We start from the raw sequence: 15,309 nt of genomic DNA, 5'->3' as shown, positions 1-15,309 counted from the left end.
ATGAATGCTGTTGCAAAAGCCAGTCTCTAAAGTGTTGTTGAAGCTATCTAACAGGTTCACCCACAAGTCTTCCTAAATAAGAAAGTAGTTACTCGGAAATACTGTTGATTTAGGGATGGTCAAGAGTCAACATTTGAATTCTTGAGCTGTTCATAATCTGTTAACATTTGAAATATGCGTTGAGAAGGAAAGCAGAAATAGAACTTGAGTAAAAATATGGAGAGTGTTGAAAATCTTGGTCCTGTTTTTAGGAAATACGCTTGAACGTTTTTATAGAAAGCAATGACTGCTTCAGGGAAGGCCGAATGCGTCCTCTGTTAGACAGTGGGAATAATGATGTGGTTCTTCCCCTCCCCGCCCCCAAAAAAGCTCACCATTGTATATTACTGATGACGCTTAAATTTCTATCATGGGTATTTTTGACAAATTAAGTGACCTTTAATATTAGTACTTTTCATTTGTGATTTATTATGTTACTTCTCCTTTAAGAGTTATGTCCAAAAATTAATGCTGTGGATTTGAAACTCTCAATAACAAGCTTCTGCCATACAATCTGTTGCCCACAGGTTACTCTATAGTATCAGGTCTGCAACAGCTAGGCTCTTCTTTTTTTGAAAACAGCAAAAATTGGTGCTGAAAAATTTAATGGAATAATATTAGCTACGTAAAGAATCAAAGGGAAGGCTGAAAACCAGAGGACTAGGGCAGCCCCAGGGATTTTCAGTGACAAATTTGTGCGATCTGTATATCTTTATGTAATAAATGGGTCACTAGTGTTACTCAGTGATCTATCCAAATGACTCAGGTTGATGGTTTAAAAAAAAAAGTGACAATGAAAAGCTTTATTTCCATTTTAACAAGTTGAGATGTAAGACTAAGAATTCTGGGAAATTGCATTTTAAAATACCTTGATCATTTCATCTCGGCCAACATCCTTAACATGGTTAAATTAGACTTCCCACACCATTTGCATGTTAATATTTACTCTTGTGAGAATTCTGAGGAGCTAGTCATGATCTCTCTTACCTCTTATAGATTATACGTCAATTCAGAATTACACGTATTTGAGTTGAGTGGGAGCCAAGCTATAAGCTTTAGTGATTAAACGAGATTGGGAAAGCTTTGGTCTAAGGTTCCAACTGGACTTGTTCCACCCTCTTTCTATACCATGAGGCACACCCTGGGAGGGAGGTACTTAAACCAACAGATGAAAGAATTGTGACTGACTTCCACACCGTGTTAAATATAGAGAAGCTAAGATCCCAAGAGTCTGGTGGGCCTCTAGAGCTGCCTGGGCTCTGACTCAGTTTTGCTTACCAAGTAGGTAGAGGAATGAAACCAGGTTCCAGGGGAGCCCATCAAGTTCTGAAATAGAGCCCCAGAAGGGACTGAACCATACCTGGTCTTCAGGATCCTTCTCCCAGTACCATCAATCCAACAGAGAAGCCAAGCCTGTGGGAATTTTTACACATAGGTTTAACAATCTCATGTATCAATTGGCTTTTGTTGTAGAGCAAACAACCATACCATTAGCAACAATAAGCATTTTTTCCTCAAGTCTGCAGGTCAGCTGGGGTGTTTATCTCATTCTCAGCTAAGCCTGCAGGTCATGTGTCTTGTTCTACCACTGAAGGGGCAGTGACTAGCCAGAATTTTCGAAGCTTCGGTTCAGAACTTGCACACTGACACTTCTCCACATTCCACTGGCCAAGGCACATCTTATGGCTAAGCCAAACGTCAGTGGGGAAGGGAAGTGTACTCCTCCCAAGGAGATGGGGGGAGAGGTATGACAATCCCATGACAGGATCTAATAGACCAGGGGTTGGCGAACTTTTTCCGTAAAGGGTCAGATACTAGTTTAGGCTTTGCAGCCATATGGTCTCTTGCACCTACTCGAGGGATTCAGTTGTAACTTGAAAGCAGCCTTAGACAACAGGTAAATGAATGAGCATGGCTGTGGTCCAATAACAAAAACCAGATGGTGGGCTATATTTGGTCCATGGGTTGTAGTTTGCTGACCCTGTAATAGATCTGTTTGCTGTTTTGTTTACAAATATTCAAACCCCTCCCTGGTTCAGAGCAATTGATTCTATGATATTCAAGGCTCACATTTAAAACAACATCATTTGTTTTTTCCATCCATGGTACCTCAAATGGGACAGCTCTCTGTCTTATCTCAATCCTGTATTCTGTGAAACACAACTGGCTATTTCTTTAAGGTACTCCTCAGGACACCCCACAGTGAATTATGATCTGAAAACTTGGGAAGGGAGGTTCTTTAGCACATGATGCATACAGAGATTCCAAATAGCATAAAGACATAGACATTACCTTCTGTTACCATTTAATTGCTTCATCTGTGAAATTTACCATAATTTTATCTGTGAAAGATCAGAATAGCTACAATGCTATATTGTAATACCTGTATTTTCCACCAGGTGTCACTAATGTTGGGATCCTTAAAGTGAATTTCCTCTGACTCTAAAGACTACAATATTCAGCTTTTCTTACTGGAAGTTAACACTGGTATTTCTGTCTACAAAAATGTAAAGATACCGGGGGGAGGGGGGAACACAGCATCTGTCTTTTGCTAGGCACTTCACATGAACTATTTCATTTAATTCTCATGCTTTGGTGCACAAACAGAATTGCAGAGTCAGTGTGCATGCAAACGGCACCATGTTTTTTAAAGTTTAGATGGTCTCTTTTGACCACAGCCAAGGAAGCTCATTTGACTCCACAACAAGCACATCAAAAGCAATTCTTCTTCCGCCTTTTCTTAATGGTTCTTACCTTCTACATCCTTTGAGCAATTGAGTGTCCTGAACAAATTACTTTTTCTTTACTGGGCTTTAAGTTTCATTGGTGAGTTTGTATTTATGCTTTCCTCAGATGACTTTGACCAATGAATAGAAAGAACCAAAACACACAGGACTTTATCCTATACCTTATCTATGCTGTTTACAGAATAAATCAAGTATGAATTTTCAAGCATCTGTGAAACAGTTTTCCAACTAATCAGAAGAATTGTTCATTTAACAATCTGTTACTCCTTGGGGAATTAATTTTTTTGCTTAACTTGTAAATAATAGTTTCTCATTCTTTTTCTATTCAGTGTATGAAATTGTAAAGTTATTTTGTTCAATGTAACCATGATAAAGGTTTGTGTTGGAATAACTATGAAATAGAACCTGCCTGCTAAACTTCAAATTTTATTAGTTATATTTTCTAAAAACAGATCTTCAGTGATCTTTCTGTTCTTGAATGTGGCTTTGAAAGCCAGCAGTATTAACCTACGCTTATTAAAAAAAAAAATCTAGCTGGGAAAGCTACTTAATCTCCATTAGAGTTGACAATCCTGTTCCAATCTGGCAAAAACACTGTAGCCCTAGCAACAAAACTATTAGAAAAGGCCTAGAGAGAAAAATGTCAGAGTTGACCCTCTGATTTCACAAGTCAGTTTATGTTACCACTTCACCTATTTTTGTCCTCCTGCCACTTGATCTATTTTTATACTAGAGAAACATAATATAGTTTCATTTATTTGTGTAAAGTCCATTTTCATCCACGTTTATCTGCATCATTTTGCTATGCAAGCCTGTTTGCACCAAGGAACTTGCATGAGATAAAAATCTTTATTATCTTGGAATTTTATCTGTGCTGGAAAAGGCCGCTGAGCATAAGGAGGCAAACCATACTCTTTCTATGCAAGGGAAAGATCTCAAAACGTCTTTAAAAACTATCTACATATGGACATATTGAGTGGATGCCTAGACATGGATATGATTTCTATTTGAATGGCAGTCTCACTAAGTGCAGAAGTTAGTGGTTTTAAAGATTGAGTCAGTGATATCCAAAATATTTCATTTCTAAAATACAGTTCTTGGATCACTGTACTCAATCATAATAGTCAATACAGCTCTGTAGAAAACAGCTCAAAGCTTCCAAATCTAAGAAAAGAAATTTATAGGTAATGAGCATCTACTGTGTGCCAAATACCAATTCGGTGCTTTACACCTGTTCAGCCTGGTTCCTTCTAGGTGGGGAAGTGGGAGACTTGGGCTACAGCCTGTGGTCTTAGTACTGCTCCCTGAACGCCAAGGGCAGAATTAGAAAACGCTGTACCTGAGCTCCTGCAAGTCTTAGAAACTGAGTTCTTCTTTGTTGCCTGGGAAGGTGCGAGAGAGAAGGTGTAGAGAGGGGCCCCAAATATTTATCCAGTACCACTTTCCATCATCGGGATTAGAACAGAAACCTGAAGAGTGAAGCAACACGCATCCCTCCCCTTCTCTGCCAGGTTTCTCATCTTTTAGCATATTACAGTGTGTGTCCCACTGGCATTATGTCAGTTGATTTCAGGTAGCAGGGTGATGTTGACAGGCATTTTTTTTTAATTTTAGTAATTATGCATTTTAATCTGTATTCAGAAAAATATATATTTTAACATATCGTGAGCTCAAGAATTTTAAAGTACACATAATATTTTTTAAAATGTATCAGTATTAGCATGGGTGATGCACAAATAAATAAAAATCCCAAAGCAGCGCGTATATGAAGGAAGGCTGGGAAACGATGTCATAAGGCATTGTTCTTAAGCGAGTTAGAAGTCAGCCGGGGCTGCTGTCCTCTCAGCAGGGAAGGCAGCTGCTCACAGTGCTGCTGTGCTCTCACCATCGTACACTCTGCTCCTTTCTACACAACGTTCCCCTCTGGAACTGCTGATGGGCATTTCACCTTTTGCCCACAAAAGACTCTAGCAACATGAGTCAGCCAGGATTCCATGCGGCACCCTAAGCTCAAAATTCACTCCCTATTCTATTCTTATCAGTAATTATCTCCTGTCATGTTGTCCAGAATAGATCCACCAGATTTTATGAAATGAATACAAAGACTGGATCAACAACATAAACATGTCCCAAATTTGAACAATAGGAAACTCTTATTATTCAACGTCCTCAAAACGAAATCCCCTTGCAAATAAAAGCCCACAGAAATGAAAGTCCAAATGCCTTCATTCCCAATTTTATACGACTGGCTCCGTCTCAGCCAGAGGGTCTTACTTACTTGTCTGGGTTCCCACATCGGCAGCTGTGTCCCAAGCTGTCTTTCATAGGTATGTAGCTTCTTCAGCCTCTTTAAATTCAAATCTCTGGTTAGTTTTACTCTCCAAGGGGTCAGTAGCCACAAAGGAAACTGCAGCTCCACTGCAGAAGTTATCACAAACAAAATTATGATCCCCAAATTAAATGAATGGTGGAATGTCCTTCGATGTTGCTATTCTCAGCCAAAGAGCATGGCAGGTCACTTAGTGGTAGCTGTGTGGGAGACAGTGAGAACCTGAGAACACCTGGTTTCAGTCCCATGGCAGGCCAGCCAGCTGCACCAGTGTTGAGTCCACAGCCTGGGCATCTGTGTGTACTGACCAGAAACTGCCCAACAGTTGTATTTCTACGTGTATAATATATGTATTTCTGTGTTTCTTCTTGTTTTGTTTTGTTTGGGAGATGCTTGTGGGGATTCCCCCCGTATGTGTTGCCTACTTTCTCTCAGAGAGTGACATGCGAGACATTATGGCCTTCTTATTTAGATATTCTGGTTTCTTCATTTCCTCCTGTCTATTGTCTCATGCAAGACTGTGGTCTAGAGAAAACCTCTACTCCCAGATCCTTCCAAGTGTGTTCTCTGTAGGGGTGAAGTACACTATTCTCCATGAAAACGTGAGGAATGGAGTAGAGACCATCACCCTACTTCCTTAGCACTATGTTTTAACTTAATAATGTACACTGTTTTATTTACTCTGATACTAGTAATTGTCGTCACTTTTCCATAAACGTTTCCTTCCTACCTAGGCAGGCTGAGTTGGACCCAGGTGGGCAGTAGGTAACTAGAGTCAAAATTAAAAAAAAAAAAAAAACTTAAAACACTAGGATCAGGACTTCCCTGGTGGTCCAGTGGGTACGACTCTGCACTCCCAATGCAGGGGGCTGGGGTTCAGTGCCTGACGGGGGAACTTGGTCCCACTTGCGTGCTGCAGCTAAGAAGTCTGCATGCCATAACTACGTTCATATGCTGCACCTATGACCTGGAGCAGCCCAAATAAGTATTAAAGAACAAAAAACAGAAACAAACAAAAAAACACCAGGATCACAATAGAGGCCAGTGAGTCAGGATTACTCTTGTGCACTGTTGGTAGGAATGTAAACTGGTTCAGCCACTGTGGAAAACAGTATGGAAACGCCTCAAAAATTTACTAGAACTTCTAAATGACCCAGCAGTTCTACTTCTGGGTATTTACCTGAAGAAAACAAAAACACTAATTTGAAAAGATATATGCACCCCTATGTTTACTGCAGCATTATTACAACAGCCAAGATATGGAAACAACCGAAACGTCCAAGGATGGGTGAATGGATAAAGAAGATGCAATGTATATAGACACAACAGAATACCGTGTAGCCATAAAAGAAGGAAATCTTGCCATTTGCGACAACATGGATGGACCTTGAGGGCATTATGCTAAGTGAAATAAGTCAGAAGAAAGACAAATACCATATAATTTCTCTTTTATGTGCAATATAAAAACCAAAACAAACAAAACAAAAGCAAACTCACAGATTCAGAGAACAGATTGGTGTTTACCAGAGGGAAGAGGGTTGGAAGAAGGGTGAAGTGAGTGAAGGAGAGCAATTGTATGGTGATGGATGGTAACTAGACGTACAGTGCTGATTATTTTGTAGTGTATACAAATATTGATTTATAATGTCGCATACCTGAAATTTGTATAAATGTTATATACCAATTTTACCTTGATTGAAAAAACAAAAAAAAGAAGAAAAAGTAACAGGAGGATACCAAAGTTTAGCAAAACTTTAAGGAGATTCTAGATATCACAGATGTAAGTAGTCAAAAGTTAGTATTCCAAAAACTTGGGCCACTGAAAAGACAGAGCACAAGCACAGACAAACAAAAAATACTTAAACCTAAACTTCAGGGTAGAAACTTTTCTGTTCTTACGCATTCCTGTCTCAGTAGGATCTGACCATCAGTGTAAGGAGAGAGACTGCAGCTGTGGAGGAAAATGGTGCCAAGAGCTGCAGCTGCAGAATTTTTTTTGGTTGTTTTGTGTGTGTGTGTGTGTGTTTTCACTTTTTACTTTAACCTGTAAAATTAATACATGCACAAGTTAAAAAAAATAAAACAGTACAGAGTGGTACTAAAAAATGTAAGTTCTCTACCTGACCTCGTTCTCCCACGGCCCATTTCTAACCCAGCTTCCTACTTTTTTAATTAATTTTTATTGGCGTATAGTTGCTTTACAATGTTGTGTTAGTTTCTGCTGTAGAGCCAAGTGAATCAGCTATATGTATACACATATCCCCTCTTTTTTGGATTTCCTTTCCACTTAGGTCACCACAGAGCACTGAGTAGAGTTCCCTATACTATACAGTAGGTTTTCATTAGTTATCTATTTTATACTTAGTAGTGTATATATGTCAATCCCAAAGTCCCCACCACCCCTTACTCCCTATTTTTAAACATCTTTTATTCTGTTGCTGGTTATTACCATACCTCTGAAACTTATGCTAATTCCTCCACTTCTCATTCATCAAATTTAGATAGTATCTATTGAAAGACGATAAACTTAGTTCATATTTCCTTATCCATTACTAAGTTTTTCCAGTTATAGTGCTTTGGTTCTTCTGGTGGTTATCTATAATTTTAAAGAATATGCTTAAACCCCATATTTCGTTACATCAATTTTAGATAGTATATCTGATTCATTACTAGATAACGTGAGAAAAATCTGTCTGATATTACCTTCCACATCTCTCTGCTGCCTTAAAAGTCAGACTTCCATTTTTATACATTATCAATGTTATTAATATTAGATTCTCTTTTATAGCTACTGTCTTCCAAGTTTTGTTTATATGTTGATTCTACAAACTGAAATAGCATTTACATTATTCCGATTATTAAATTACTCCTTCTTGAAAGACTGAATAGCTCTACCTATTGAGGAAAAAAAGGTAATCTATATCATTAAAATGGAAAGATGAATGTTCCAAGTGTCAAGCTCAAATGGGATTCCTTAAACCCAATCTTCAAGACTTCCTACTAAATTATTCATTTAGCCAATGATACCTTTAATTTCCAAGAAATCTTTCTTCTTTGATTATTCTCATTTCCCAGCCACCTATTCTTTGGCTTCTTGACTCTGAAGATGTTAGGGTTTGGGGTGTTTTTTTTTTTATCAATTTTTTCTTCAGTTCTCTTAATTAACTGTTTTCTTCAGGAGTCAACTGTTATATCGGTTCCACTTGGACCCTATCATTTTTGCTGCTGGTTTCTACTACACTTTCTGGGGTTTTTTTCTCATACACATGCATGATGAAAAAGACTGATCAATACTGTTAGCATGATTTTCAACTCTGCTATCAGACCTGTCCCTTGAGTGAAAAGATGGATGGTAGGGTCTATGTACATATAAGATGGTACAGTCAGCCCTATGCATCCATAAGTTCCACGGATTCAACCAACTTAAGGTCCAAAATATTCCAAAACAATTCCAGAAATTTCCAGAAAGCGATACTTAAATTTGCTGCACACTGGCAACTGTGTACCTAGAATTTACATTGTATTAGCTATTATAAGTACTCTGTAGATGATGTAAAGCATACAGAAGGATGTGCATAGGTTATATGCAAATACTATGCCATTTTACATAACAGACTCAAACATCCGTGGATTGTAGTATCCACAAGGAATCCTGGAACTAATCCCCCACAGATACTGAGGGATGACTGTATTCTTTAAGGATACATTGAGATATTTTGTTAATCATGTATTTTTTTTGAAATTTGAAATATATTTTAAAGTATTTTTTTGAAATTTGCCTTTTAAAAATAATGCATGAAAATATCACTTATTTTATTTACTTAGTTTTTTTGTGTGTGCCAGGATTCACTCACTCTATTAGGAATCTGGCTTGGACCAAGGGCCTGGGGGTTAAACATAATTCCCAGGTATGGTCAGCAGGGGGCAGAAAAGGGTAGTGGAACAAGTACTCTGCCAAGGCCTGGGCATCCCTCTCTTTCCCCTTTCTGCGGAGGTAAAAATCAATTAGTAGGTAGTAGACGGTCCAGAGTGCCAGAATCAGGAGAGAAATTACTCACAGAGACAGTGACCCAGAATGGCGAGTAGGCTGAGGAGGCAGGGGAAAGGTTTAGCCACCATTCACAGCCCGGTCTGTGTCACAGAGACGTGGACAACCAGACATCAGGAGGTGAATCATCAGAGCACTTTCACAGTCCTGACTGCTACTCCCAGCCTGCCTGAAGCCCAAGGTCTGGCTCCTTAAAGTAACAGGAGTCGACGATCCACCTTGGGAGCTGATATAAACTTCCTGTCTGAGAGCTAGTCCATGCTGCCAGCCAAGGGTTCCACAACCAGCCACTTTAAGGAGGACAGAGTAGGGTATGGGCACCAAATGCAAATGCTGACAGTTAATGAAAACACTTAGATACATTCCAATTAAATAATTTGGGAGCCGACCTAAACCTGATGTGGCTTAAATATATTTTCTTCCCTCCTCCAGAGGGGAAACATTGTTCAGTTGTGCAAATATTTTGACTTTGAAATGAGACAAACGTGACTCTAAACTGTTTGGTATATGGTTCTCAGTTACTTAACCTTTCTGAGCCTCAGTTTCTCCATCTCTAAAACTAGAAGTAATGATTCTCACCTCACAAATCTGCTGCAAAGAAATGAGATGATGTACATAAACTGCATGGCAAAGAGCTTGGCAACTTGTAGTCAGTCAGTCAACATTGGTAGCTGTTCTAGCTCCCTGTCTTTGTCTTGGAAGAATATCCACCATGCTGCTTGCTATCTTTGAATACAAAGTTTCAGTCTCCTAAAAGTATGACTAACATTAACTGAGGGATTACTGTGTTAGGTACCACAGTAAGTTTTCTGAAGTATAATCTCACTTAATTTTCATGATGTACTTTTATCATCATCTCTATTTTACAAATAAGGACATTGCACACCGATTTTCCTAGTCTTTCCACATGGTAAAGAACAAGGAAGGATTCAAAACTAGGTAACTGGATTCCAGAACTCATGCTCTTGACAATACCCAATCTGTTTTCCAATACAGACATTTAATCAAAGAGTTAAAAATCTAAAGGAAAAAACAGAATAGTCTCGTCTTTGCAACGTGTTTAAATGTTGGTACTATTGTCATAGGATCACCTCTTCTATTTGATACTTAGGGCAAAAGTTCAGTGTTCAATGAAATAAATGAAAACGTGCCTTGTCGCAGACACAGAGAATGGACATGTGGACATGGAGGGAGATGGAGAGGGTGGGACAAATTGGGAGATTATGATTGACATATATACACTACCATGTGTAAAATAGATAGCTGGTGGGAACCTGCTGTATAGCACAGGGAGCTCAGCTCGGTGCTCTGTAATGACCTAGATGGGTGGGATTGGGGGTGGGGGTGTAGGGAGATCCAAGAGGGAGGGGATATGTGTATACATATAGCTGATCCACTTCATTGTATAGCAGAAACTAATACAACATTGTAAGGCAACTATACCCCAATAAAAAAATTAAATAAAGTTAAAAAAAAAAGAAAACACACGTCACTGTTTTTCCATTTAGAATTCTTTCATAAAATTAAAAGAACTAACAATGGTATTTTGGAAGAAATTCAGCTTTAGCTATTACATTTACAGATTACTATTACATGACTAAGGAACCCTTCCTTGATCTTTCTGAGAAGTGTTCTCTCTTTTGCTTCACTAGAAAGGGAAGATGGTGTAAGAATACTTCTTCCTCAACTGATGCCTAAAAAAACAATCACAGTCCTGGTCCTATGTAAGGATCACGCAAAACACTTTTTATAAATACAGGTTTTCTGGATCTGGTAACTCAACATTTCTGGGAGAGGACAGCCTAAAAAGCTCCTCGACGAATATCAGAACTGATTACCAGTGACTAGATTCTAGAAGGGGAGACGTCTTCCTGGCCCCTAACCTCTCCAAAAGGGAGAGGCAGAGAATGGAGATAATTTGGGAACTGGGGAAGGTGCAGAGATATGTCTGCCTACATTTCTTGCCTTAAATAGATTCTGCCAAATGCTTGATGAGAGGCCAGAAAGTGTTGCCCAATGAGCCTCCACGGTTCTAATCACAGTCAAGCATGTCCAGACCAGCACTGTCCCTTTAAAAGTGCTGAATAGTCTCTGGAGGCCACTGTCTATATGCCGCTTCTATGCTAGTTCATTTTAAGAGTGAAGACCTTAACAAAGTCACAAAGGACTAAAAAGACCTGTGCTTCTGGCCTCCACCCACCTTTCCTGACTTACTTCACCTTCCCGTACCTTCTGTTAGTGTCTCCAATCTACCAAACTCTTTCACGTCTCTGAAATGTCATATATTCAGATTCTATCCCTTCAGCAAGAAATATGAAACATCCTCTCCCAACACACATTTTTCTCTTCTCTTCTCTTCTTCTCCCTCTTTCCCTCTCTCTCTTTCCGCTCCTTCCCTCCAACCCTCTTTACCTCTCTCCTTTCCTCTCCACCCTCCTAATTAATTCCAAATTATCTTTTTAAAAAATCTATTATTTATTTTGGCTATGCCGGGTCTTAGTTGTGGCATGTGGGATCTTTAGTTGTGGCATGTGGAGTCTTAGTTGTGGTATGCATGTGGGATATAGTTCCCTGACCAGGGATCGAACCTGGGCCCTCTTCATTGGGAGCACAGAGTCTTACCCATTGGACCACCAGGGAAGTCCCCCAAATTATCTTGTAAAGCTCATTTCACAGGAGCTGTTCAAAGAAGCCTTCCTTGCCTGCCCTCTCCACAAAGTCAGGTGTCTGGTCCGTCTTGTAATTGCTCATCTCACTCTTTAATTTTTCTTTGTAGTACCTACCAGAGTCTGACATAAGAGTTATTGGTGAGATTCTGTTTAATTTCTGTCTCCCCCATTTAAATCTAGGTTTTGTGAGAGAGCTGGGCCAGAGTCCCTTTTGCTCCCTGCTGCCCAGACCTAACCAAGTGCCTTTCCTTCAGTACAGGTTCAAATACTCTCTGTTAAATGAATGAAGTAAAAGGAAGAGAGACTTTTAGATTCTCTCTTTTTTTCCTTCATCCAGGGCAGAAAGCTATATCATTGATTTACTCAATAAAATGTTTTGAATTCTTCCAATGTGCCAATGCCTGTGAGAATTTAATGATACATCAAAAAATAGACTCATTCCTTGAGGTCCTTAGAGTCTAGTGGGGAATAAAAGACATGTATTCAGATAACTATTACAGGAGCTTGCAAGGGAAACCACAAACTTTCTTACATAATCAAATTTCAGTCCTTCACTGTTGTCAGAGCAAAGAGACCATCCCTGTGAGAAAAGATTAGGGGCCTCACTGCCCAGAGGCTGTGTGACCTCCAGAGTCAGCGGGATTTGAATCCTTCCGTTACACTGTGGCTGCTTGGGTTCATGGTACCTAAACTATCTGTGCAGCAGCCTCCTCAACTGCACAATGGTCAATTTTCTAGTGGAAAGAGAAAGGTGTCTTTACAGGAAATGTTTTTAGCAGATTACCGTAGGTTCGTAAAACTGAAGAAGATATACAGATGGCAAATAAGCACATGAAAAGATGTTCAGTGTCATTAACTATTAGGGAAATGCAAATTAAATCCACAATGAGATGGAGCTACCCAGCTATAAGAATGCCTAAAATAAAAAATGACACCACCAAATGTTTGTGTGGATTTGGGGAAACAAACACATACAGTACTGGTGAGAATGTGAAATGGTACAGCCACTCTGGAAAATGATTTGACCGTTTCTTTAAAAACAAAAGGTACAACTACCATACAACCAGACATTTGCACTCCTGGGCATTTAGCCTAGAGAAAGGGAAACCTATGTTGACACAAAAATGTGTACACAAGTTTTTGTTGCGGCTTTATTTGTAACAGGCCAAAACTGAAGACTACCCAGTTGGTTAAGCAAACTGTGATACATCATTATCCTGGACTACTACCAAGAGTTACAAAGAAACGAACTATTATACCTGCAACAATCTGGATGAATCTCCAATTATGCTGAGTGGACAAGAGCAAATCCCAAAATGTGACATACTGTATGATCCCATTGGTATAACATTCTTGAAAATGGCAAAAATTAAAGAAATGGAGAAAGATTAGTGGTTGCCAGGGATTAAAGAGGTGGTAAAAGTTGGAGGGAAGTCTACATAGCTGTAGAAGGGTAATTTAAAGGATTGCTGAGGTGATGGAAATGTGCTGTATCTTGACTGTTTCAATGTTAATATCCTAGTTATGATATTGTATTATAGCTTAGAGACATGTTACCATTGGGAGAAACTGAGTAAAAGGTTATAGACTCTGTATTATTTCCTATAGCTACATGGGAATCTACAGTTATTTCAAAATAAAAAGAGTAATTTTAAAATATGAAAAGCTGGAAGCAAAGTCAGCGAAACAAGTATGGCGTTTGTCAGTTATAGCATAAGCCTCAAAACTCTGACATCATAATGGCCAGTGATCTTGACTACTACGGAATCCTGAGCTTTCGTGGATTTGTCCACAGTACTCTGCCAAGTGCTGTAGACATACTCTGGTTTCAGTGCCAAGAATTGGAGAAAAAACGATGTTCGCGTCAATCAGAAAGCACTTTGAGCTTTTTGGTGGTCATTCAAGGTTTCGCCGCCTCAGGTAGTCTTTTAATATACTATTTTTGATCATCAAAACAGATGGTGGTCACAGGAAGTGTTTTGTTTTATTTCCTCAAAGACATATGAACTAATTTTTAACTTCAGCACTGGTTTCATGAAAAGCTACTGGTGTTCATAGGATTCAGTGCTGCTGAACACAAGTGAGCAGCTTTACATTCCTGGGGTGGAGTGGGGAGTAGGAGACACTTTTTTGGCTCCACGGGGGAGAACTTTCTGTAGATCTATGAAAATGTCTGTTCTATTTATCAAAGAGTATTTTCTGTTCAACTTAGTTGTTTTACCTATCATGACCTGAGAGTTATGTTAGAGCGTAGTCATAGCTCAACCAAATAATAGCTAAACACTACCATACTTAGAAACTTTTTGATGTTTCCAGCATTATTTGCTGATCTTTGAGAATTTTCCCCCAAATTGGAATACTTAGATAAGATTGGGGTCAATCTTCCAGAATCCTCAGTTATCTAAAGTTTTATGTTCACGTGAAACTGCATTGTAATTACTTCTTTGCAAATCTCCATATCCTTTTATTTTATCTATATGAGGCCACACATTGTCCTGTTTTGGGTGGTTGTTGTTGGTTTGGTGGTGGTGGTGGTTTTCACCTTCTTGTCATACTCTCTACCTTTGGCCTCTTGGTTCTCCTCTTCCTAACAGTTCCTGACCAGCTTTGCTGCTTTCTTCTTTTCCCCACCTTTAAGAGTCCACATGCCCCAGAGTTTTGTTCCTGAAACTGTTCTTTGTCCATATCAACTCCTTAGGTGACCTCATTTCTTTCAGGAACGTTCTATAACTTACTGACTCCTGAGTTTGAGCTATGAAGCCCTGTTTGGGAGATTGAGTCTAATTTTTAGAGATGTGTCGAGCTTGACATTTAACATAAACTCCATCCCATATCTGACCAGCGACTCGCTGTTCTATGGTGTTTGTGTTTTGCAGGAGAAGCCCTTCCGTTGAGGTGGACACCCACAGCCAAAATACTACATCCTCTGAGGGAGCCAATCATACCCTGCTGATCCACAGCCCCGTAGAACTCAAAAGAGGCTGGAGGAGGCAGAAGCAGCACCTCTTCTTATACAGCGATGTGTTGCTTATATCTAATACCAAGTGCGTATACATGGCATGCTCTCCCGAGGATCATAAAATTGCACATTCGCTAACCCTTATTGTAGGAAAATATGACAGTGTCTCTCTTGCCTGGGGCTTGCAGACAGATGATAAAAATAAGAGGGGGAAATTACAGATTGTGATGAGTGCTTCTGATACAAGGGAGATAGGGTACCGTGTAGAGGATGGGACCATCTTAGAGAGGGGTTGTGCAGGAGAACCTCTCAAGGCGGCAGCCTCTAAACTGGACCTGCGGGGTGAGCAGCAGCCACCATCCCCAGCCAAGGTGCATGAGTCTCCTAGGCGTCTAGGCCCAAGTGGGTGCAGCTCAGTCCCCTGGAGGGAGGAGTTCAGGGAAGGCCAGTGTGACTGGAGCCTAAAGCAGGGGGCGTGACATTAGATGTGATATGGTAGTCAGGTCACAGAGGGTCTC

General features: G+C 39.7%; 1 protein-coding gene across 1 annotated transcript in view; it reads left to right on the top strand.

Moving 5' to 3' along the window:
- LOC130835243 (cGMP-specific 3',5'-cyclic phosphodiesterase-like) overlaps window positions 1-14,872 on the top strand; it is a 60,823-nt gene extending 45,951 nt beyond the window's left edge. The window contains exon 5 of the mRNA XM_057706675.1: window positions 14,709-14,872. Within this exon, the coding sequence (XP_057562658.1) occupies window positions 14,709-14,710 (2 nt within the window). The 3' untranslated portion in view covers window positions 14,711-14,872. The remainder of the gene's footprint in view (window positions 1-14,708) is intronic.
- Window positions 14,873-15,309: the final 437 nt, after the last annotated feature.

Source organism: Hippopotamus amphibius, chromosome 13 (genome assembly GCF_030028045.1).
Source record: "Hippopotamus amphibius kiboko isolate mHipAmp2 chromosome 13, mHipAmp2.hap2, whole genome shotgun sequence".
NCBI classification, from domain to species: domain Eukaryota; kingdom Metazoa; phylum Chordata; class Mammalia; order Artiodactyla; family Hippopotamidae; genus Hippopotamus; species Hippopotamus amphibius.
Note: the sequence above shows the minus strand (reverse complement) of the source record. Positions and strands in the feature narration are given on the sequence as shown.